Source organism: Camelus dromedarius, chromosome 2 (assembly GCF_036321535.1).
Source record: "Camelus dromedarius isolate mCamDro1 chromosome 2, mCamDro1.pat, whole genome shotgun sequence".
Lineage (NCBI taxonomy): Eukaryota > Metazoa > Chordata > Mammalia > Artiodactyla > Camelidae > Camelus > Camelus dromedarius.
In genome coordinates this window covers 72,555,921-72,580,163 of record NC_087437.1, presented here as the reverse complement: position 1 = coordinate 72,580,163, position 24,243 = coordinate 72,555,921, and the positions used below count along the sequence as shown (strand labels likewise).

Here is a 24,243-nt window from a genome sequence, read left to right as displayed (position 1 = left end):
TATCAATTTGTGGGCATACATTTCCATCATTTAACAACTACCTTTATATGGGATTTAAAAAAATCAAATTACAAAATGTTTTTCAAGTATAAATGAATCTCTGTCATCTACCTTTTCATCTGTTTATCTACCTAGTATTAAAAATAATAAAATGAACATCCATGTGCTCACCATCTTGCTAAGTTGAAGAACATTGTCAATACCTTTGTAACCCACTCTGTGTCCCCTTGACACACTATTTTAAAATTTTTTTTGCAAATAAAAATCAGTCCTTAAAGTATGAATATTTTCTAAAATACCCAAAAAATCACATTTAAAAATGAAAGTTTATTTGTATTGAGAAGTGAGAGAGAATTTTGTAGAAAACTGACTGCAGTTAGTGTTGAAAAATGAAATTGAGAAATCTCCCTGTTAGACATATAACACACACACACACACATACAAACACACACACACACACACATTTTAGATTACCTTAAGTAAGGCCTCCACAATATAAAATGCAAGAAAAAAGTAGTTAGCATGTCTTAATTCATGCTCATAGATAACATTTAACCCAGGTATCCAAGAAATTATAATAGGAAATATATTCATTAGTGTTACAAGGTATCCGACATACTCAAATTCATCAGCAAAAACTATTCTATGGCATCCACGAAGAAAGCAATGGCTGTAAAAAAAAAAAAAAAGAGAGAGAGATAGTTTTATCTGATAAAAAATTACACTGAATTATTTTAATTGTATGCTCAGTTCTGTTTAATCATCAATAGCTACAGAGTCCAGCTTAATTCTGAGAAGTAGCCATCACTTCCAGGCACTTTCTGGCATCCTACTTTCAGTACTGTCCCTTTAATTTCCTCCTCTGCTAGATGTCTCCAGGCTGGCTTTCCCTCTTTTCTTCTGACTTTCCTCACCTCACCTCTTACTCATTTTTACTTATACTTTTAATACAAATATTTTAGGTCGTAAGACAGGGATATTTCAAATTGGAAATATTAAGAACAAAAAGTAAAAATCCCTCCCACCTTCTAGCAATTCCACTTCTCAGAGATGACTACTATTACTAGCTTGAATATTGTTCCAGTCTTTTTGTTTATATAATCATTATCTAAAAATGCAAAAGGAATTATATCATATGTATTATTCTATAACCTATTTTTTCCTTTTAGCAGTGTTATCAGGAGCATTTTTCCTTGTCAAAGCCTATAATCTGGAACAAATCCCAGGATGTTTGGTAGTAGAACAGGATGCATCCACATTTTATCAAAAAATATAAATTAATGTATATGCTTTAAAAACTACTTCTATACTGAGTATGCTAGAGAGTGGAATTGTGGATGAGAGGATTTACTTAATGTATTTTTAATTTTATTTTTAAATTATTCACACAGTATAATAATGCATTATTATTGCTAAAACTCAAATGAAATGATTAATCAATTACTGATTAGAGTGGGTAAGTGCTGGATTCCTTAGCTATTCTTAGAAAAAGAAAAAAAAACTATGACTACATCTAAGATCCTGTCATCAAATTGCAGAAACCCTCCAAGGCCTCAGGCAGTGCCAGTGAGAGAGAAGCCCTAGAGTGTAAGCCTTGTTAACTTCATGGTAACACTGCCTTTGCCCTTCTCAGCCCTCTCTCCAGACAGTTTTCTCTTTCTTTTTTTAAAAAAATTTCAGCCATATTGAGGTATAATTGACATACAAAATTGTAGACATTTGAAGGGTACATCATAGTGGTTTGATACACATATACACTGTGAAAGGAGTCCCTCATCTAGTTAATTAACACATTCATTAAGATTGCACAGAATTCTTTTTTTTTTTTTTTTTGAGGTGCGACCATTTAAGCTCTACTCTCTAGCAAATTTCAATTACAAAATTGTTCTCAGTTATAGTCGCCATGTCTTTCATTAGCTCTTCAGACCTTATTCACCTTATGACAGTTTGTAACCTTTTACCAACCTCTCTCTATTTCCTCAACCCCTCAGCTCCTGTAACTGATTTTTACTGTTCCCATGAGTTGACTCTTTAAAAATCTGAATTGGTTTATTAGTTCTAACAGGTTTTGGTAGGGTCCTTATATATATATGAAATATCATGTCATCTGCAAATAAAGACACTAACTTCTTCCCTTCTGTGTGGATAATTTTCTTTCTTGTTTTCTTTGCCTAATTTCTCTTTCAGGACTATGTTAAATAAAATTGATAAGGAGAGGCACCCTTGTCTTGTTTCTGGTCTTAGAGGAAAAGCTTTCTGTCTTTCATAACTGACTATATTGTTCACTGTGAAACTGTCATACATGGCCTTTATTATATTGAGATATGTTTCAACTTTACCCAGTTTGTTGAGTTTTTATCATAAATGGATGTTGAATTTTTTCAAATTCTTTTTCTGCATCTATTGGTATGATCGTATGATTTTTCATAAGTTGTATGATTCTATTTATATGAAATATCTGAAATAGGTAAATTCATAGAGGCAGAAAGCAGACTAGTGCTATTCAGGAGCTGGAGTAGGGTGAGTGGGAATGAGAATGACTGCTTAATGGGTACTGGGTTTATATTTGGGGCAATGAAAATGTTGTGGAATTTGATAGAGGTGATGGCTGCTCAACACTGTGAATGTACTAGGTAACACTGTATGGTATGCTTAAAAATGGTTAATGATTAATCCTCTTATGTGAAATTTACCTCAATAATAAAAGTTATGACACCATATCTTTTTTCTTTAAGTAACTTTTTATATGTATGTAAATAATTGAGTTGTAAACTACCTCAGGTATTTTGCAAAGTATTCAGAATATAAATTTTTAAAGAACAATACAAAGGAAATTTCAAATACAATAGTATTTCTGGTAAGGTTCAAAGCACTTACCTTGATGGTATCCCTTTTTCCTTTTTTGTATTATACACCCAATTGAGCAATACTTTTCTAGTAAAGACAAGAATTTTTTTGCTTTCAGAATAATTCTTTATGGTATCAGCATTAATATATCTAAAAAAAAAGACAAATTTTAAAAAAATACTTTAAAATTTTTGAAATATGTTTAATGCAGTATTGTCAGGAAGCAGAAAGACTATTTTGTCCAGTGATGAGAGGAAATGAGACACTTTCATGGGCATGGGTGCAAGTCATGAAGATGTAGATATAAGCGGATATATAATTATGAAGTTAGGTTGTGGGACATCAAACAGGGAGTATAAAAAATTGGAGAGAAATGGTACAAAATAGTAGAGAAGTCAAGGTTCAGGGAGAGAAAGCATATCATGATCCAAATATATGTGGGTTTTAATGCTGGATCCTCCATTATCTGGTGTGGCAATGAGTGAATCACTTCACTCACCTATTTGCTCTGTGAAATGGAGATAAAAATACTTATGCCAGCCTGGGCTGATTCAATGAGAAAGTATGTATGAGGCACCCATCTTGCATATCTTCCCATCTCTTTTCTTTTACCTTCTGGGCAAGTGATCAGGGCATTTATGGGGAAAATACAAGTAGTGAAATGAAAGAGCAAAATGGTTACTTGGAGAAGTCAGTGCTCATAACCTTCCCAAAACATTTTGGTAGCACTTGTCTCAAGTTGCCTATAAAGTTCTGTTGACTTCTCCATTGAGACAGCTCAAATCAATGTGCTATGATTTGCTTGCTTAGCGAACTTCCTTTGTTTTATGAGGAATTTATCTGCTGCTGACCACATGTGCTCATTATCTTTCTTGGATGGAGGACAGGGCTCCAGTCTTGGATCTGGGGCCCTACCTTAATGGAAGGGCATTGGGGGCTTAAGGTCAAAGTTGGACTTTGTTCTCCCTATGGATTATAACGTTCTCACTCTAAAATTTGGGCAGTTTCTCTGCTACAGGAATACTGATATAATTTAAAACAAGGAAGTTATTCAATTATCTGTGAGTCAACATAATTTTCCATGTAGTAGTTATATGGAAAATCATGAATGTGTATATGACTTTATTCATTTCTGATTTTTAAAATATTTACAGTAGGTTGCAGTAAGTGTTCTACAGAAATAATAAATAAGAGGGCATTCTGGACCCATGAAGGTGGGGTGTTTAATATAGTCTTGGGGAATCAGGAAAACTTCCTGAAGGAATTAATGTCTAAGCTAAGATCTGACCATTTCACAAATTCCTATGAATCCTAAAATTCTGTGATATCAATGTGTGTGATGTTTTACAGACCAAATTACTGTGTCTTTTAAGGTCCTGAATTCCTATGTTACATCAACATGTTCACTGTTTACACCTGATTTAGGAAAACAGTATGATCTCTTTAACTGGATAGAGAGGCAGCTTAGCTTTGAATCCGGGCTCTGTAATTCATTAGTCAAGTAACCTTGGGTGAATTATTTAACCTCACTATGCCCATCTACAAAATGATAATAATAAAAGCACTTATAGGAATTTTATGACATTAAATAGGTAATACAAGTAATATGTTTAAAACTGTGTCTGACATAAGACTCAATAAATAAAATCTCTATTCAAAGCATTTCTTCTTAGGCACTTAGCACAGGTCTCGGGACCTCTGTTTAAACCAACCATTCTATCTTTTTAGACTTCTTCTCTTGCCACAGGACACCCCAGCCCATAGGGCTACTGATAAGAATGATCAGCAAATGGCAAAATCAGCTTTAAGGCAGCCCAGCAAAGAAGCAACTACTGAATACAAGTGTAATTCATAGACAGTCCTCCTGGGATTTGAACACCATTTCAATAATCTTGATGTTCTCCACAGTGCCTGGCATATAGCTTTGCACACACTAGTGTTGAATATTTATCTCTTGCATGTACAAATGAAGTGTAATACATTGCAAAACTTGCCTTTTCTGTCCACCATGAGTCCTTTCAACCCTTAACCCCTTTTCCCCACTGTTTATCTCCTCTTTGTATCCATTAAATCTGGATCCTCAGAGGCATATGTTGCTTCTGCCTTCAAGGAGGATTTAAAAAGGAAAAATCAAAGTGGTGAGCTAAATTGCTCTATACGGGTGCTGTGTGTTTGTGTGTGTGTGTGTGTATGTATGTATGTGTGTGTGTGTATATATATATGTATAAAATATCTGTGTTCACCTCTCCTGGACAATGCAGTGATAATGCTTTTCAGCATATCATCTATACATTTAAAAATTTCCACTGTACACTGTACATCTGTCTTCTTTAAAGTACGAATCATATTGTTCTAAGTTGATCCCATATGCCCAGCCCCCTCCTTCTACTCTGTGAACATCACTCAGGTCCCCTAAGGATCTGAAGGGCCTAGAGCAAGAGGGCCAGTGGAAGCCCTTGTACCATATATGGAAATACAATGTCATAATGATTTACGGGGCTGGGTTTGAAATGAAAACCCTCAGACTCTTTGAAAATCTGTTCTTGCACTACAATGAGAACTTGCTCCAGTGTCTGGCTGCTTCTCTTCCCACACATGACTTATCCCTCACTGAACCTCAAGCTGGTGCACGTACGTGGACACCAGGCTGGCACATCTCTTAGGATTTGAGGGGTGCACACCAAAGGCCCAGATTGTTTGTGAGATGATGGCACAGGGGAAAAGGGCCAAGAAGACCCTAGAAATAAATTTAGGACCATTTGAGCAGGGACTTTTGGTGTCCTTGGTACTAGGAGTGAGGTTTAGAACAAGAAGGTACGTTCAGGTTTGGGGTTGATGTTATTGCACTGCCCTATGGTTTAACTCTGCCCCCTGCCCAGTCATACAGCCTTCATCCAGCCACAGGGGATGGTCTGAGGGTACTCCCTACCACACTGACTTTGAGGAACTCACTGCTAACTGTGGAGGCTTCCATCTAAAGAAATCATTACAAGTGTAGCAAAAGAAGATGTGCATTGAGAAGGTGCGCCTGGAAGTCTTTGACTTCGTGAGGTATTCGAGTAGCCTGAAAGGAAGAGTGGTTTACAATAGCTTAGCTTTGGGGGTCAAAGGGAGAAAGGGAAGAGCGTCCCAGTCAGAAGGAGCAGCTTGTTCAAATTCACAAGGGTGGGAATGAGCAGAGCAAGTTTGGGAAACTGGAAGGAGGTGATTTGGTCTGGTTGTGGTGGCCAGAGTAGGCAGGGGCTCACACATATATCCTCAAGTTACCAGACAAAAGTGAGAAACTCATTTGCACAATTTCCTAAATGCAGTGGCTTAGGATGGAAACCTTCTCCTGGAAATATACTTACTCTCCCTTCTCACCAAAGCTTCCTGCTGCACCTACCAGCACCTGGACTTCACTCTGGGACAGAATCTCATCCCTGTATTGTCTCTGGTAGCTCGCCTAAAAGAAATATTGTGTCAAATATTATATAATATGGATGATAATGACAATGTATTATTCCCTTTATGGAAAAATAATCTGTGAGAAGGAAGTCAAAATCCCCAAGTAATCTAGTACCTTTACATAAAGACTCTTTCTATGGAGACCATACTATGAGATCAGTGCAGAAAGTAGGTCAGAGCTTTGGGTGGAATGAAACTGGTTCTGCAGGAAACTAGGCCCCTGTTAGATGTTAATTAGATTTTCAAAAATGAGTGGAGTTCTGTGGCCAAGTAAGTGTGGGAACTGCTACAAACTTTCCCCATCTGAAAAGTTTATAATGCATACTAGAACAGTAGAGGCACTGAGAAATCTTACAGTAAGGGATTCTGGTTTATGCCTTTGCTTAATTCCAGTTTCCCAAATATTTTGACAACAGCACTCTCTCATCTCCAATTTATTTCAAGCATGAAATGTACTTCCCCTGTGGTGCAGAACACAGATATTCATTCAGTCAGTCCATGTCCTGAGAACCACTTTGCTTCAGTGTGTTGAACATTATTGAGAGTCAACTTCCTAAATTGGAATGCATGACATGATTAAGGATTCCCAGGTTCTACAGAAGACATTCTGTCTGCATAATCATTTATGGACATTAAAACATGGTTTTGCTCTTAGGGGAATACTAGAAAGGGATAGAACTAAATTTAAAGATGAAAAATCAAAAGGCTATTTGTTCATAATTACAGAAATTCAGTAGAGTATCATTTTCCTTTTTAAACATCATTAGAATACTTGTAAAATAACCTGAAATTAACATATTTTCAGTATCCTCAAAGATAAACACTGTAGTTTGTGGGAAAAATGGGAAAAATAAGGAAGGTGAAAATAATATGGAACTCATGTCATTTGTCACACAAACAACGAAGGAGTTCAATCCTAGAAAAATGTTAATTCTTAAATGATCGTTCACATCAAAATGTAAGAACAATTTAGAGAATGGTTGATTCCTAAAAATAACTGCCATTCATTGAGGTCTCTAATATAATATTGAACTAACATCATAATTTATGTTTTACATAAAATTATTTAATTCTTGCAACAACTTTATGAGTAAGGTATTTTAATTGGCATTTTACAGATGAGAAAGCTGAGGCTCAGGGAGTCAAGTAGTTTTCTCAAGATCACATCAGAAACTCAGTTCTCTCTGAATTTAGAGTCTGTCCCCCATTCCCCATTAGGTTATGCTGTCTCTCCGGTACCACTATCTTGCCATGATGTTATTTCTCTTCTAACGTACAGTTGTGGAAGAGATATTGCTCCAGTTAGTAAGAACTGGCTGAGATTTAAATAAAAACTCTCAAAGCTTTGAAAACTGTAATAACCAATGAATAATACTATTGGGAGCCGTGAACATTAGAGTTAAGATTGTAGAAATCAAATCAACAAGCCAAGATAAACAAGAAAACATGTCTAGAAAGAAGACGGACTAAAAAGCCATGAAGTGAGATGAAGATCTGGAGAATAGAACAGAGAGATCCAACCTCCTTTGAAAAATAAGATTTCCAGATTAAGACCTAACACATAGCACAAAATCAACAAAGATATAACAGCAGAAACAGAAAACAAACATTTAAGGCAATAAATCAAAAAGGATCTGGGAGTATATATTGCAGAAAACATAGGATTATCACACATGGCGGGAATCTAAGAAGTCATTCAGTTAGCATAAATTTCCCCTTTTATGGATGGGGAGAAAGAAGACTAAAAAGAATAAGCCCTGAGTCATACATCATATTAATAATGAAACCAAAATTGAGTCTTCTGCATTGATTTTAAGGGTTCCTGAATATCATATTTCCTGAAATAAATTAAAAATCTGGAAGTGACTCAAGAACGTGATCTCATAAAATCTGCTGGTGGAACAAAGCACCACATAGGCATAAGTTCATCCTTCATGGCACTACCTCAATTACTCAAAGAAGTTTTTTATGAGGACCTTGGAAAGCTGTCTTTTAGACTCAACTTGTCTGCCAGGACTACTGCTGAAGAGGGAACTGTCGTACCCTAAAGAACTTCCATTTTCCATGTTACACTGAGCAAGCAGAATCCTGTATGCATGGAATAGCTGAGAAATGAAGGCCCGGCATGAACATTTCAAGAGGATGAGTCATGCCAACTAGTCAAGACTCTGACCTGGACAGAAAATGTTAACTGGGCTATTAACAATTTCTCACAGAGTCCTATATGCTGCTGTGCTACAGAATTTCTTGAATTTTTACCTAAGATTTGATATGAAAACATACTACCCACAGTTATTAGTGGACCTGGTGGTATTCTTCAACGAAAAATTGGTTGGGACCCAGATATGGGCAGTGTCATGGAACTGACTGCATAACACATCAGAAGGCAGAGCTCAGCTGTAATTCCTGCCATTGGGATCTGTGAAATTCCCAGTTTCTCAAAATAAAACACCTACTTAAGCTAATTTAAGTGGATTTTTTTTTCTTTTTGCCTTTTCTTTTCCTTTTTGCAGTCAAGCAGATTCCCAAGACAATGCCAAACTTCCCTTTGCCTTTCTAAGCAATCCATTAAAATATGCAGGTGAATATAACCAAGATGTCTTAAGCAAGGAGGAAATTTTCAGTATAATTTTAGCCCAGCATTTTATTTATTTTTTAATTTTAATTCTTTTAGTATAGTACTGACACAGAAGCAGAAACAGAAATCAATGGAACAGAATAGAGAGCCCAGAAGTAAACCCATGCACTTATGGTCAATTAATCTACGACAAAGGAGGCAAGAATATCCAATGGAAAAAGATAGCCTCTTTAAAAAGAGGTGCTGGGAATGCTGGACAGCTCCATGTAAAAGAATGAGATTAGAACATTTTCTTACACCATATACAAAAGTAGACTCAAAATAAATTAAAGACCTAAACATAAGACCAGAAACCATAAAACTCTTAGAAGAAAACATAGGTAGGACAGTCCATGATGTAAGTCATAGCAATATTTTTTTTGGATCTGTCTCCTAAGGTAAATGAAACAAAAGCAAAAAATAAATAAATGGGACCTAATTAAACTTCAAAGCTTTTGCACAGCAGGGAAACTATTGCCAAAACGCAAAGACAACGTACTGAACGGGAGAAACATATTTGCAAATGATATGACTGATAGCCAGTAATTTAAAAAGCATATAATAAAGTACTAACTATTTGTGCCGACAAGAGACGCCTGTTGGCCAGCTCCATTGCTTCAATGTTAAGGGTCTCATCTATTTCCTTGTTACAGTCTAGACATCTCACTTTTTGATGTTCTGTTGTTTCTCCTTGGCTCAACTAAGTAAAACACAAATCAAAACCAAAAAACAAACAAACAAACAAACAAACCCATAAATGTTAACATATTTTTTAGCATAAACTTTAAGCAATTCACATATCTGTTTGGTTTGAAAAATTATACAAAATCTTCTAGATACAGAAAAATGTTCAGATGAGTTTCCTCATCTTTGCACAGTCATCTAGAAGGTAAAATAATTGCCAGTTTTGGGGGGAAGGAGTTAAGCTTTACCTTTAATGGCATCATTAGTAGTGTGTAAAAGCTACTACATTTCTGATCACACTTGAAACAAGTGGTTCTGAAAGTGAGGTCCCCCAGCAGCATAGCCTCACCTGGGCATTGTTAGAAATGTACATTCTCAGGCCCCACCACAGACCTGCTGAATCAGAAACTCTGGGGGTTTCAGCAGCAAACTGTGTTTTTACAAACCTATTCCGTGATTCTGCTACAGTTTAAGTGTGACGACCACTGCTTTAAACTAATCACTTAAGATAGAATACAAAGTGAACATGGCGTTTAGGAGATGGATATATGGATAACTCCATTTTACAGATGAAAAAAGCTGAGGCTTAGATAAAAGAAAGGCTTACAACAGATCACAAAGCTGCTTATTAAGTGTCAAAGCTAGGACACAAACCCAGATTTTCTGAATCCAAAGCCATTGTTCTATCTGGAATGCTAGAATATCCGTCGTGTCTGCATTGTAAAGAGAATGCAGCTTTTTAAAATTACCTGCCTTCTGAAACAGATCAAGTGCCCAAGTGGTAGCCTTAACCCTGAGGCTTTGCGTTAGAATTAGCTGGGTAAATGGATTAAAAATACATATTCCTGGGACCCTCCTCAGACCATCTTGCATCAGAATCTCCTGGGTAGAGGTTGGGAAATCAATCTGTATTTTTAATAAGCTTTGCAGGTGATTCTGATGCAGCCAGGTTAGCAAAAGGCCACCATCAGATGCTGGGAGCTACTCTAAAGTCCATAGACTTGACTTGGTGTTCTTATCCAGAAATCTTGGCAGTATTCCTGTCAGGTAAAGGGTTTCATTCTGGGCCCCCATCTGGAGCTTCAGGTACCTTTTAAAGGATATAAAATGGATTGTTGGAAATCCTATTCCATAGCAACCAATTATATCTACACTCCTAGAAGTTGACCCCTCATGTTGTGTGATGCAGAAACATTGCAGTGAAAACTGGATGTGATATAGGAGATGGCAAACCAGAAGAAGCATTGAGCAGATCCCAGAACAACTTTTATTATTTCCCCCTAGGCAATCATGACCACTGATGAGTTACGTACTCAGAAATGAATAAGAAATCTGACCACGGAGATTCTACAGCATATCTCAGAAGCAGGAGGTGATGTTTCACCACATACTATCTTACGATATTGGTTTGGATCCTGTTTTATATTAAAAATGATATTAACTATAAGCTAGCAAGTACTTACATATGTAAGTGTATTATATACTGTATAATAGCCTAAATAAATGCTGAATAAATGTTGTCCACCCTCAATCTAGTAAAAAAAAAACAAACAAAAAAACTAGCCATTTTCCAAGGCTCAGTCTCTTCTTTTTCTTTTAAAGGCAGCTCCAATACACTGCTCCTTCTTTTGAAATTACAATATATATTTGCTATACACTCAAAAGGAGCTGTCCCCTCTACTGTGTCCCACAGTGATCACAAAATTCCCTAAAAGCTGTGAATTAATAAGTATAACATTTATACTTATTTAAAAGCAATCATATCCACCTTGAAGGAATAAACAAAAGGTGTTACTTGCTTACCGCATATGGGTTTTGAAGTATAATTGCTTCCTCCACTATGTTCCAGTCTGCATTGGCAAGGTCTTTGTCAAATTTGAGTGCCGAGGCTGCAGATTTGGTTAGCTCTTGAAAATGTTGAAATGTGTAATACAGTGACTTACATCTTGTTGATGTGACATCACGAAGACCTTTGATACAAGGAGCACACTTTATAAATAGTAAAAACACCATCATTTTGATACGAATTAATAAGCTGCCTTTAGTTCTTATTGTCACTAGTGTTTTTTTAAGTTAAAGACTCATATTGTTTGATAATGGGAATACTAACAATTTCATACTTTCATACTCTGTCTCACAAAAGCTGAGGTACATAATGATAATAGTAAAAGCTATTTGGGTAAACATGATTCTGACTGTGTCTGTGACAGTATTTCTGGATTTAGATTGGTGGTCTGAGAAAAGGAGACTGCCCTCCACAATGTGGGCAGCCTCACCCAATTCACTGGAGGCCTAAGCAGAAGAATAAAAGGCTGAGCAAAAGAAAATTCACTCTCTCTGCCTGATGGTCTTTGAGCTGGGACACTGGTCCTCTTCTGCCTTCAGACTGGGACTGGAACCCACCCTGTCGGCTTTCATGGTTCTCAGGCCTTTGGACTGAAGATCTTGGGACTTCTTAGCTTCTATAATCACGTGAGCTAGTTCCTCATAATAAATCTCTTTCAATACATACATATATATATATATGTATAGAGATAAGAGAGGGAGAATATATGTACATTTACATATATTAGGGTTTTTATATATGTATACATGTATAGCCATACCTCCTACAAAGTATCTCCTACACATCTATATGTATATGTACATATATCCTGTGTTTGTGTAAACACAGAATATATGTACATATATACACATAGATGTGAAGGAGATACATATGTAGGAGGTATAGATACACATATATGTGTACACAGAGTATGTGTACACATATACATATATTTCCTACCTATATGTAAGATCATACATATGACAAGTATTTATGGTATATATTTATTTATCTCCAGATATATACAGTTGACTCTCAAACAACACAGGAGTCAAGGGTGCCAACACTCCACGAAGTTGAAAATCTGTATATAAATTTACAGTTGGCTCTTCATATCCGTTGTTTTGCATCCTCAGAGTCAATAAAACTGGTATTTCTGCTTCTATTCTCTTCAAAGCCAATCAGCTATCCACAGAACTAGAGCTGTCGTTTTTAAGACCTTATTCATAAAATTATACTAACTTGCTTAAAACCAGCCAAGTAATTCCTTTTGCTCTTAGAATAAAATCTCAAAATTCAAGGGCTTTCCTTATCTAACTCCTTCCCTACCTCTTCCACCAGCCATCCTCCTCTGTCGGCATTGTTCTCGAAGGTTCCAACACCTCACCCTCTGTCCTTGAACACACTCGCTTTCTGACTTCCTCAGGAATCTACTACCTGTTGTGTTTTCTATTTTAGTTTTATGTGCTTTGTTTACTTTGATGCACAAATGATTCACTGATATTACTTTATTTTGACTTGCTTACTGTCTTTTTCTCCTCTCTCCAATGTAAGCTCCATCAACTCAGAAATTTTGTCTGTCTGCATAATGCATCATTGTTAGAATAATGCCTGGCACTATAGGAGGCTCTTAATAAAAGTTTGTTAAATAATCAAATAAACTTATTGTATTATTTTACTTAAACTGGACTAATATAAATAAGTAATCTTTAAAAATAAACAAGCTTATTGGCCCAAACAATTCAAATGACATTCCATTCCATTCCAGTTTCCTCTTCAATCAGACACCGTTGATTCGTATTTATATGGCTTCTTTCTTCATTATTAGCAATTCTTTAGCATATTTGGAATATTTTCCTCTTCACTCAGAGTAGGAATTAGCAGGGCTTACCTAGTTCACTAACTGCCATTGGCAAAATAAATCTATTGATAATCATGCCAATTAAGCATACTGACACTCCATGAAATAATATCTGGAATTGAAAAAAAATACAAATAAGTGTTCATGACAGTTTCATATAATGCACTCTGTATTTACCAATGTAACTTAAGCTAGGTTGTACTATGTCAGTAGGTGCTCAGGGCAGAAGAGAATTGGGTATCAGACATGACGAAAGTACTCTGGGGACTCACTTTCTTCCTGTGTGTACTGCATTCATGTTTTTAAAACCAAACCAAAAGTCAAGACACATGGTTTGACAAGTACTGATATACTTATAGAGACATTAGGGGAAAAAAAAAAAAAAACTTGTTCTTAAATTCCATTACTGCACTTCTTGGGCCCTGGAAATATACCTGTACTTTATCAATTCTTATCTGACATACACACCTCCATGTACGTAGCCACACGGTTCTCTGCTCAATGTTACCAGCACATTTGTATCAAATAATTCTCCCCACCTAGGAAAAGAGAACTCAAAGGCCTTGATACATTTGCTCCACCTCATACTTTTTCTCTCTGGCATCCTTCATTGCCAGCAGGGAGGAGCAACTGATGTCTTTTGTGCCCCTGGATTATTTTTCTCCACTTTAATCTCAAGCAGGCCTCCACAGACAGGTTGAAAACCACTTTTCAATCTGATACTACATATTTCCATTAACTTATGGAATTCTAAGTTTCAGAACTTATGTTAGACTCCTAGCCAGTCCTCTGTTCTCTGGCCACAGATGGGGATTACAAATAGAGCATGAAACGACACCAGAGGCTCTCAAGGTTGCACACTAGGATCATTCAAGAAACTTTAAAAAGTTGATGCCCAGGACGCTCCCACTGAATGCTCTGATTTAACTCTTCAAGGCTGCAGCCCAAGCAGTGGTAATTAGAAAAATCGAGCTATAATCTACACACATTGAAATGTACTTGTGTTTCACTTGATGTTTTGACAGTGCATACACCCACATAACCCTCAGTTCTATCAAGATGTAGACTATTCCCATATCCCTCCAAATTTCTCTAGTGCTGCTTCCCAGTCAATCTCTCATGCAATGAGAAGCAACCACTGTTCTTATATTTATTTCTATAGATGAGAATTGCCAATTTTAAAACTTTCACATAAATTAAATATTAGGTTTCTCATTGTAGTTTTAATTTGCATTTCCCTAGAGTAATGATGTTGAGCATTTTAATGATGTAGTGCCTAGCGGTATATATCTTTCTTTCTTTTTTTTTTTTTTGAAACATCTATTCAGCTCTTTTGCCTACTTAAAAAAATTGGGTTGTTTTTCTTTTATTATAAAATTGTAGGAATTTTGAAAAATATATTCTGGATAAAGTACATTGTCATATATATATATTATAGACATTTCCTCCCAGTTTGTGACTTACCTTATCAATTTCTGTAAGCTATCTTTTGATAAGCAAATATTTTTAGTGTTAATGACCTCCAATTGTTTTGTTTTGTTTTGTTTTTGACCTCCAATTGTTGTTGTGGTTTTTTTGGTGGTTGTTGTTCTAAAAACCCTTTGTCAATTCCAAGTTCTCAAAGGTGTTCTCTTAGGTTTTCTTCCAGAAGTTTTAGAGGTTTTGATTTTATATTTAAGTCTATGATCCACCTGGAATCAGTTTTACATATGGTGTGAGGTAAAAACAGAAGTTTTCTTTTCTTTTTTTTCTAAATGAATGTCCACCATTTTCAGGATTGTTCAAAACCATTTGTCAAAATGATTATCCTTTCCCCTACTGAACTGCTTTGACAATCATCAAAAATCAACTGATTGTATAACTGTGAGTCTTTTCTGGACTCTTTATTATATTCCATTTATCTATTTTATGCCAATATTATACCAACTTAATTACCATATTTTTATAATAAGTCCTGATCTCAGATAAGATAAATCCTACAACTTTGTTCTTCTTTTTCAAAATTGTTACTGCTATTCTAGGTAATCTCTCTAAATGATTTTATTTACTAAAGTTTTATTTCAAAGCAGGTCAGCATGGCATCATTATCATCATCATCATCATCGCTCAGATATTTTGTACATTTCCTATATGCTAAACAATGTGTGCATCATTTTATGTATATTTTCAGCTTCTCATAATGACCCTTTGAGATAGTGGAGACAGTGAGATAGCCAGACAGACCTGGCTCTTATCAGTTTCTGAGGGCTGATCATTAAATTTTCAGGAAGTGTATGAGTGGACTGATGTTCTGTTGATGAAAGTGATTACACAACAGAAACTGGCAAACACTACCAATTAGGGTCTCCCTCTCCAAGAAAGTTACTTGTTAAATATTTACTAGCAAGCCATTGGTAGTATTATTAAGTCTGTTTTGGAATGAGGAAATTATAAAATGATTTATAAGGTTTAATGCCTTGACTTTCACAATAAACCTATGTTTTGGAGTGTCATGGAGGCATTCAGGGATCCCTGAACTAGAATGGAGAAGAGGAAGGTTGTCGGTTGTTCCTTCTCATCCCAGTTTTCTCATCGTGGGTAATCCACTCCCACAGCCCCAATGGGGTTGAGAAATCTCATGACAAAAGCATATTTTAGTACATAGAAACAATTTTTATAAAATATTCAAATTAAAAAAAAAAACAACTTCCTTTACTTGAGATTTTTCCCTCTCAGATCCAAGAGAAGATTCAGAGTAGGCAATCAGAAGGGCCATGTTTATGTTGGGAGTCCCTTTCATTTCACTCCAGACCATTATGAATGCCCAGCGCCAGCTGAAACCATGACCAAGTCGAGACAAAAGAGGGCTTATTAATAGAAAGACCAGAAGTCTAAAAGACAAAACAAATTTTAAAAAGTTATTCTTGTCATAGAAATTTCTTTCCATTCCATTCTACACTAGATCAATCTATCCCCCGTGGAACTGCCAACTCTTAGACAAATAAGCCATCTCTCACACACCGTCAGCATGGCACCCGAGGAAGGCAGAAGGGCGTTCCACACAGAGACAGACACACCAAGAGAATGGCATTATTCTCTTTCTTTCTTTCTTTCTGTCAGGTAAGTAGTAGGGTGATTCCACACTGCCCTTGAATGATGCTTCTTCATACTGGAGATGTTTTGTAAATATACTCTATCTTAGATTCCCCCAAACAAATAAAAACAAATCTAATAAATAAGAAGTCACAAAATAATGTCCTCACTTTTTCTTTCTTTGTAGATTTTAATCTTACTGAATCTGTCTGGTATTGGTTAATTCGTTTCTATTTCTTTTTTCAGTCACATATCATTCTTATATTTCACAGTAATTGTTTCTGATAATTTGGAACTAATTTCCATGTACTTGGCACTAGCTGACTTGATGCCGACTCCCAACTAATTTTCCCCGCTAGAGGCAGAATGTTAGCATTTTGGGTGATGGGGATGAAAGGATTGTTATGGTGGTTTTCCTCTTCTATGTTATGTCCTTTTCAGTTACTTGGGCAGACTGCTTTCTGCCTCTTAATACTAGAAAGGGACTACAAAATTTATTAGGCAAAAAAGATATTTATATGGAGGACTTCCTTACAATATCTAAAAAGCTATTTCCAACTATAATTTACTAATAGGAAATTATTTGCTATATAATATTAAGAAAACAAAACAAGATAAAATTTTTATTTGTGATAGGTATTTAACTTCATGAAACCTCATAGAATAAAAAAAAAAAAAAAACCACTGGCTAAAATATCCGAAATGTTAATAATGGGTGCCTCTGGGAAATAATATAATGAAAGATTTTTTTCTCTTTTTTCTAATTTTCAAAAACTTTTCAAAGTGTTTGCATTGTTTGAAATGTAGTTAAAAACTGGGGGGGGGGGGGGGGACTAAGCACTAATTTGCAGATGATTCCTTGAAGCTTAAGAGTGAATTTTTCATTCTAAGGAAGGAAATATTTCTGTTATTTAAACAATATCTTTAGGCTTAGTTTATGTTCTATAAATAGAAAAATTCAAATGACATTCTTACCTGAAAACCATAAGTGTTAAGTAGACATTTAATGAATAATACACATCAGAAAATGATACATATAAATATGTATGTGCAGGAATTAGAAGTCCAACGAAAGTAAACACCATAAGAAAAGCAACAAATGATAGACAATTCCAGAACCTGCGTTTTCAGAAAAAAAAGTAAATATAGTTAATTAATCTAACATTTAACACAAGGCTTATCTATGGGAGGCATTGTGCTAGGCATTATGAAGAAAATAAAGGTGAATAAGGCATTCATCAACACTCAAGGGGCTTATAATTTAACTAGGGAGAAAGGAGCACTAAGGCAAGTAAACAAATAATTCTAAAGCAATTTTAACCAGTTTACACCGAATGTAAATTAGTATCTTTCTTTTTGGATTGACCTTGAAAGACATGTTAGGTTGTAGCCATGGTATTCGACTAAGCTCATTCGGGTACCATGGCTCACATAGCTCAAAAATACTGATTGTGAAGTCCTTGTATCATTAGGAAGAGCTACAATCAAACATTTTGAAAGGGAATTCTGAACTGCTAGTCTGATTTACATAGTGTCAGAATTAAGCCTTTGCCTAAAATCTAGCTAGCACTTAGAGGATGTGAATGACTCTTTTATTCACAAGAATGTGCCCTTTGTAGATTCTCCTTTTGTGATTTCTGAGCCTGCGCTTACTCAAGTACTCCAGAGCCCAGGAAGACTTCATTATTCCCAAAGCTCATGTTCTCACTAGCTGCAGGCAAAGCAGTTTAAAAAAGTACATTCAGACACCAATATGTGTCATTTTGGGGTGTTGAGACCATAGCTATTTAAAATTTACTTCTTGTTACCTTTCTATGTATTTCATGTCTTTAATGTCAACATTATATTTACAGCAAAATAATTGAAAAGATTAAAAAGGCACATGAATATCATTTTATGAGAGGCAAATAGCTTGGTTTTACCCATATGCTGCCAGATTCTGTCCCTGAAACACAAATACCAAGGCATTATCAAAGAACATTTCAATATAAAACATTCTAGCCTAGGAAACATTAAATCAAATTTTTAAAAATATTTTTTCTATGACTCAACTTAGGCTAATTACTCTAGGCCATGAACTATCATCCCTTTCTTGTATTTATATAGCCATAGTTTTAATTCTGTTATTTTCTGGATTTAAGTATTGTATACAACATTAACTTGAAGGGAAACACACTAAGACATATTTTATGACAATTGTGTGATTCCTGCATTTTTTAACCTTCTTTTGACCATACTATCAAAAGCAGATCCAATTGTTACATCACCTACATAGGCACCAAAAATAATATTCTTCAAAGCAGTATGCCAACCTACCCATGTAATTGATAAAATCACTAGGAAATATTGAGCAGGATAATTTGGTCAGTTGAGTGGTGACTATGACCCACTGGCATACTTCACTATTCATGTAACAATTACATAATTAAATTTTTATCCTTAACACACTGAAAAATGCCTCCAAATACCAAAAATCCCAGTCTTGTTCATTAACACAAAATGTAATCAAATCAATTAGGCAACAATGATTGAGGAGTTGTCAAGACCTTTCCTATATGGTAGAAAGTAATGGGAGAAAACCCAACAAAAGGAAACCAGATTCTCTAAGGAAGCAATGCCCATCAAACTGAGAGTGGGTATGAGCCGAACAACTAAGCTCCAAACCCATTTAATAGATGTGTACATGTACTAGTGTATGTGTGTGTGTGGAGTGCTCTCAAATCCTATAAAATCCTGTATTTTTAAGCTTCTGACTTCTGAACTCACTTCATCTTCCATAATGTCCTCCCAAACTCCAAAAAATCATTGATTATGTTCAGGGCCTCTGTTAACACATATGTTACCATTGTGTGATTGAGACCAAACTCCCATCGCATGTATTGGAACATTACAGAATGCATCCTTCTTCAAGACTGACACAGATTCCACTCATCCCTCAGCTGAGTGGGGCACAGTTCATACTTTTCTATTTTCTGTTATAACACTGACAATCTTATAAAATGCCTGAGCTTAATCTTTTAATTGACTTTGCATGTTCTCTTCAGTGTCCTTAAAACATTCTTTATTTTAAAATTTTGTACTTTTCACTATGGATTTTTTTGCATTCATTTCAATTTTAAAATATTATTTATCTTGGCTGCTGAGGTTTTTGGCACCCTCTTAAATTTTGTGCCTGAGATGAGGGCCTCACTTGCCTTATCTTAATCCTGGCCCTGTCTAAGGAATTACATTGAACTTTACTGAGTAATATGATCAAAGACTTAGGGAATTAGTGGTGAAATAAAGTCAACATGAACTCAAGGTGACGTTACAAATTTTCCCTAACATTAGAGGTTTAGAAGGCACAGGCAATAGAGTTTTTAGAGAGTGTTTTAGTTGTCTGGTTTTCAAGTCTGTATCTTACTTTGACCATGCGGATGTAGATACAGTTACTATTACAACAGTATAACTTCTAATGTGAGAAACAAAGTGAAAATAATGCTAGCCACTCACTCGAGAAGGGGTGCTTCAACTCCTGGTTTAAAACTTGTAGAATTTAAAAATAGGCCCATAATGGCGAGGGTAAATATTCCAGACATTCCAACTAGTTCACCTATTTTTTTAGAAGAAGTAAATATAAAGTATTAATTCAATATCAGCAGTAGCACAAATTTTACCAGAGACGAAAACATCAGATACCTGACAGTACAGTGACTTTATAGAGAGGCTCTCCCACTTGGTTTGAACTGGATAATATTGCATATTATTACCACCACCCAATGTCCTTCGTCCTTCTCAGATTCATACCCAACTATGTAGAAAAGTCTACACTGGACATCCTTGCACTGCTTTGGTTTCTGATCATTGGCAATAGTGTGGAACTCACAAAATTCTTCATGTTCCCTAGTGAGGTTAGGTCTAATCTTTTTTAAGACGGGATCTGGATGAATTAAATGGAAGTGAGATGATGAGCTCTCTACAGATTAGAGAGCTTCACATTTTCTTCTTGGGAGACAGCAGGAGATAGAAATGGTTTGATTTCGTGGCAGGACTAAGGGAGTGGAGCCAGCAGAAACCCAGTATGGATCGACCTCTCCAGTTTAATTTTGGCTTGGTATATTTACTGTGGGGGACTGAAAAGTGTAAAAAAAAACTGTAGAATATTCTCAAATATTCTCTTAGCATTCATGAGCTAGAGGGGGAAAATAATTCTGACAGTAGCTTATGAAAGTAGTATATTATCACTGTGAAAAATTCAAATAACATGGTATAGTATAGAGATTACATAGTTTTTTGGGAAGAGGGAACACCATAATTCCACTGCCAAGACTTAAGGACAATTTTGATTGAAATTTCTATTGAGGAGAGGACTACATTCACCTAGAAAAAATAATTTGATAAGTTACTTGAGAATAGAGAATGCAACCCACAGGCAGCTTCAAGCATGAAAGGTTGCTTGCTGAATTTCTATATTGGAGGCAAGTGGTAAAAATCAAGCAGGAAACATGGAAAAGTGAGGAGCTGATAGATCTCATAGAACCGTGAGCTACACAATGTAACTTTCCCTGTGAGCTTCCCTTGTCTGCATCTTCAGTAAAGTTCATTAGGTACCAGAAACTTCTATATATTTAAGAGTGGGTAGCAGAGATTATAAGGAAGAATACCCCAGAAATTTTCAGAAAGTTATGAGGAGATATCTTTGGGTTTTCATAGGCTATAGAATTGGAAATTTAAGATAACTGGATCAAGATCTTTGAGAGGAGTGGATACCCAGTGAACACTCACAGCAGCACATATTCAACATACATATACTCAAAGTCACTCATAAAAAAACTCAAAGGGATTTTACAGTACCACAGTTCTCTAACAGTGTTCTTTTTTTCTTTTAATGTTTACCAGAAATTGTTCAAGTTAATAAATCAACATTTTTTGTTTTACTGCTAACGAATATTATGGATATGCCATTTTTATCATATTGCCGTGTTTATCAAATTGTCATACATGGATCAGTTCTGTGCCCCGTCTGTTTCTTTGGTTTACTATGTATTCCTTTGTTACATCAGTTGTATTTTAATTACTGTAGGCTTATTAAATGTTCATACCTACCTAGTAGGAAAATTCTTCACTTTTAAAAAGTTGTCTCACATAGTCTCACAGTTTATATTTCCAGATGAATTTTTAAAATTATTTTGTAAAATTTCATCCCCCCAAATTTCTATCATTGAGTCAGATTGTGATAATCTTAGTTTGATGAAATTAATATCATTATCACATTACTGACTCTTTTCTTCTTGATATGGAAAATTACAAGTTTTATATTCTTTATTTTAGTCCTGGCTAAGAATGATACCTAAGCTAAAAATGAACAATTTAGTCAGTCATTTTTGAATCATGAAAGAAAAGGGAGATGTGAACATGGGTGCTTTGAGCAGATCAGATCCTGGACTAGTCATTGTAACTTGTCAGGTAATGGTGAGATTTGGAAAATATTTATGATGACTATCTTGAAGATCTTAATAACATAAACATTAAGCCAGGTCAGAGTTACAGCTCTTTTACATTAGATTTATATTTACCTTTCATCTTGTTTTCATGAAATTCTGTCCTAGGCAGGTTTTTTTTTTCTTTCCTGAAATGTTTATTGAGACATCTTGACTCTAAAATTTTTTAATTTCTTTCTTGGAGATAAGGGTAAGGGATTAAGAGATACAAACTAGTATATATAAAATAAACAAGCAACAAAAATATAAAGTACAGCAAAAGAAAATATAGTTATTATTTTATAATAACTTTAAATGGATTATAATCTATAAAAATATTGAATCACTGTGTTGTACACCTGAAACTAATTTAATATTGTAAATCAACTATACTTCAATTTAAAAAATTAAATAAATAAAAAAATTTTCTCCTTCAGCATAATGCTTAATCTTGAGACTATGCTTACTTACTTAATGATGTTAGAGGAAATTATTTTTGCTGGAATACATATTTTGTAGATTTAGGTATACATAGTTAAAGTAGGACATAATGAATATACTCGTACTGACCAATCATTCTCTCACTCTCTATTAATTCATTAACCTGATTCTGTAAACTCACTAGATTTTAATTGGCTTGAACCCACTGATTAGTGAGGAAACTTCGAGAATCCATGTTCTGCCTTTCCTTCCTCAGACATGAAAATAATGAATCTTTTTACTCTAGCATTTCTAAAGAGAAATGCCTCAATTTATTTGAATTTTATACTTCTCCAAAAACTTTTGTAGTACTCTGTTTAGGTTCAAATTTTTTGCTAAGTTTATTCCTTGATTTTTTTTTTCCGTAACTTTTTGCCAATACAAAGACAATCAATTTTTTCTAACTAGTTACTGCTGGTTTATAAGAATACTACTGATTTTTTGTGTATTTACCTTATATCAAATTATTAAACAGCCTTGCTGTCTTAGTTTTTTAATTAATCTCTTGGGTTTTCTGTGTAATCTAAAATGTTGTGATTAATGTAACCATTTTCTCTTTCAAAATATATATAAACTTCTCTCTTTTTTTCTTATCATACTAGCTAGAACTTCCAGAACCATTTATAATCATGGATATGAGGCTAGGCAACACTGCCTTATTCTTAAACATAATGGAAAGACATGTGTAAGTTGAGAAGTAGGTACTATCACACATACCAAACTCAAATCATTTGTAGAGCTGTCTGAAAAGCTGGGTTGAACGTGATTCTGAGGCTGTATCAGGAAACTGGCATGTGGCTAATTATCAATGTCTGCTGTACTTCTTGAGAAGGGAGTTGTGGTAAATGGATTAGTAATGTTTAGGATAGAGTTTCTAATATTTAGCCTTACTTGATCTGTAACTTCTATTTTTATTTCCTTTATGAGCTATGAGTTACCAAGAAAAGTATTTAATTTCAGGAAATTAGAATGTTTATTTTTAAAGACCCTCCTTTTGTAGTTAGCATTTAATTGCATTGTGGTTGAACAATGTTTAGGATTTTATTGAAATGTTCTCCTAGTCTAGGTCATTTATTTCTATTAACATCTACAAGTCTATGTAAAGGATAAGCATCCTGTTTTGGGAGATAAAACTCTTTATACAGCTTATAAACCAAGCTAAGTTTTTGTTTAAATCTTTTTAAAGCCATAATCATTTTTTTCTCTGATTGGTTATGAAATTATCTAGGAAAAGCATGCTAAAGTATCTCTTGTAATTATGGTTTTGTCAAATTTCTCTCATTTTTTATACTGGAATTTACTTTATATATCTTGGTGTATTGTTTTCTGTTGTATAGATCTTAATATTTTTATCTCCTTTGATACATTATTTTCAAAAATATTCCTTCTAGATCAGTTGCGTTTTTTTTTTTTTTTTGGCTTGGTATGTATTTCCTACATTTTTATTTTGAATTTTTCTATGTCATTTTATTTTGACATTTTCTATGTCATTTCTAGTTTTAGGCATAGTCCCCTCACTTACAGAAAAAAAAGATGAAGTACAGAATTGAAAAGCTGAGACTTATATGATTGACGTCATCACCAAAAACAGTAGCCATCCACAGTTGAATCAGTTTTGAGCTTAGAATTCCAAACAAGAAACTTGCTAGAAAATATGACCAAATTTTAGTCATGATGCTATAGTCTGCAAGAAAAGAGAGTAAATAGAAAACAATTAATAGAATTTACTTGTTCTTAATTTTAAGTGATAATCTGGGTCAAACTTTTCTTTTTCATTATCTTTAAAAATAGCTCATAGCCTTCAGAATAGATGTAGGGTATTTTCTTATTCCTAAATTGAGAGAGTTTCTTTTCAAATGTTAGAAGCCACACTTAAGCTTGTAAAATTTGCTCAGTTTAGTTTAAGAGCTTTTTTCCAGTCCCCACTAAGGCATATGTATTTATTCAGTGC

General features: G+C 34.9%; 1 protein-coding gene across 1 annotated transcript in view; it reads right to left on the bottom strand.

Moving 5' to 3' along the window:
• SLC9C1 (solute carrier family 9 member C1) overlaps positions 1–23,963 on the bottom strand; it is a 48,788-nt gene extending 24,825 nt beyond the window's left edge. Inside the window, exons 1-10 of the mRNA XM_064495476.1 lie at positions 23,815–23,963; positions 19,846–19,945; positions 17,329–17,472; positions 15,977–16,151; positions 13,312–13,393; positions 11,399–11,565; positions 9,486–9,611; positions 6,198–6,292; positions 2,878–2,997; positions 475–670 (exon numbers count right to left, since the gene is read on the bottom strand). Of these exons, the coding sequence (XP_064351546.1) occupies positions 475–670; positions 2,878–2,997; positions 6,198–6,292; positions 9,486–9,611; positions 11,399–11,565; positions 13,312–13,393; positions 15,977–16,151; positions 17,329–17,472; positions 19,846–19,945; positions 23,815–23,890 (1,281 nt within the window). The 5' untranslated portion in view covers positions 23,891–23,963. The remainder of the gene's footprint in view (positions 1–474; positions 671–2,877; positions 2,998–6,197; positions 6,293–9,485; positions 9,612–11,398; positions 11,566–13,311; positions 13,394–15,976; positions 16,152–17,328; positions 17,473–19,845; positions 19,946–23,814) is intronic.
• Between the last annotated feature and the right edge of the window lie 280 nt (positions 23,964–24,243).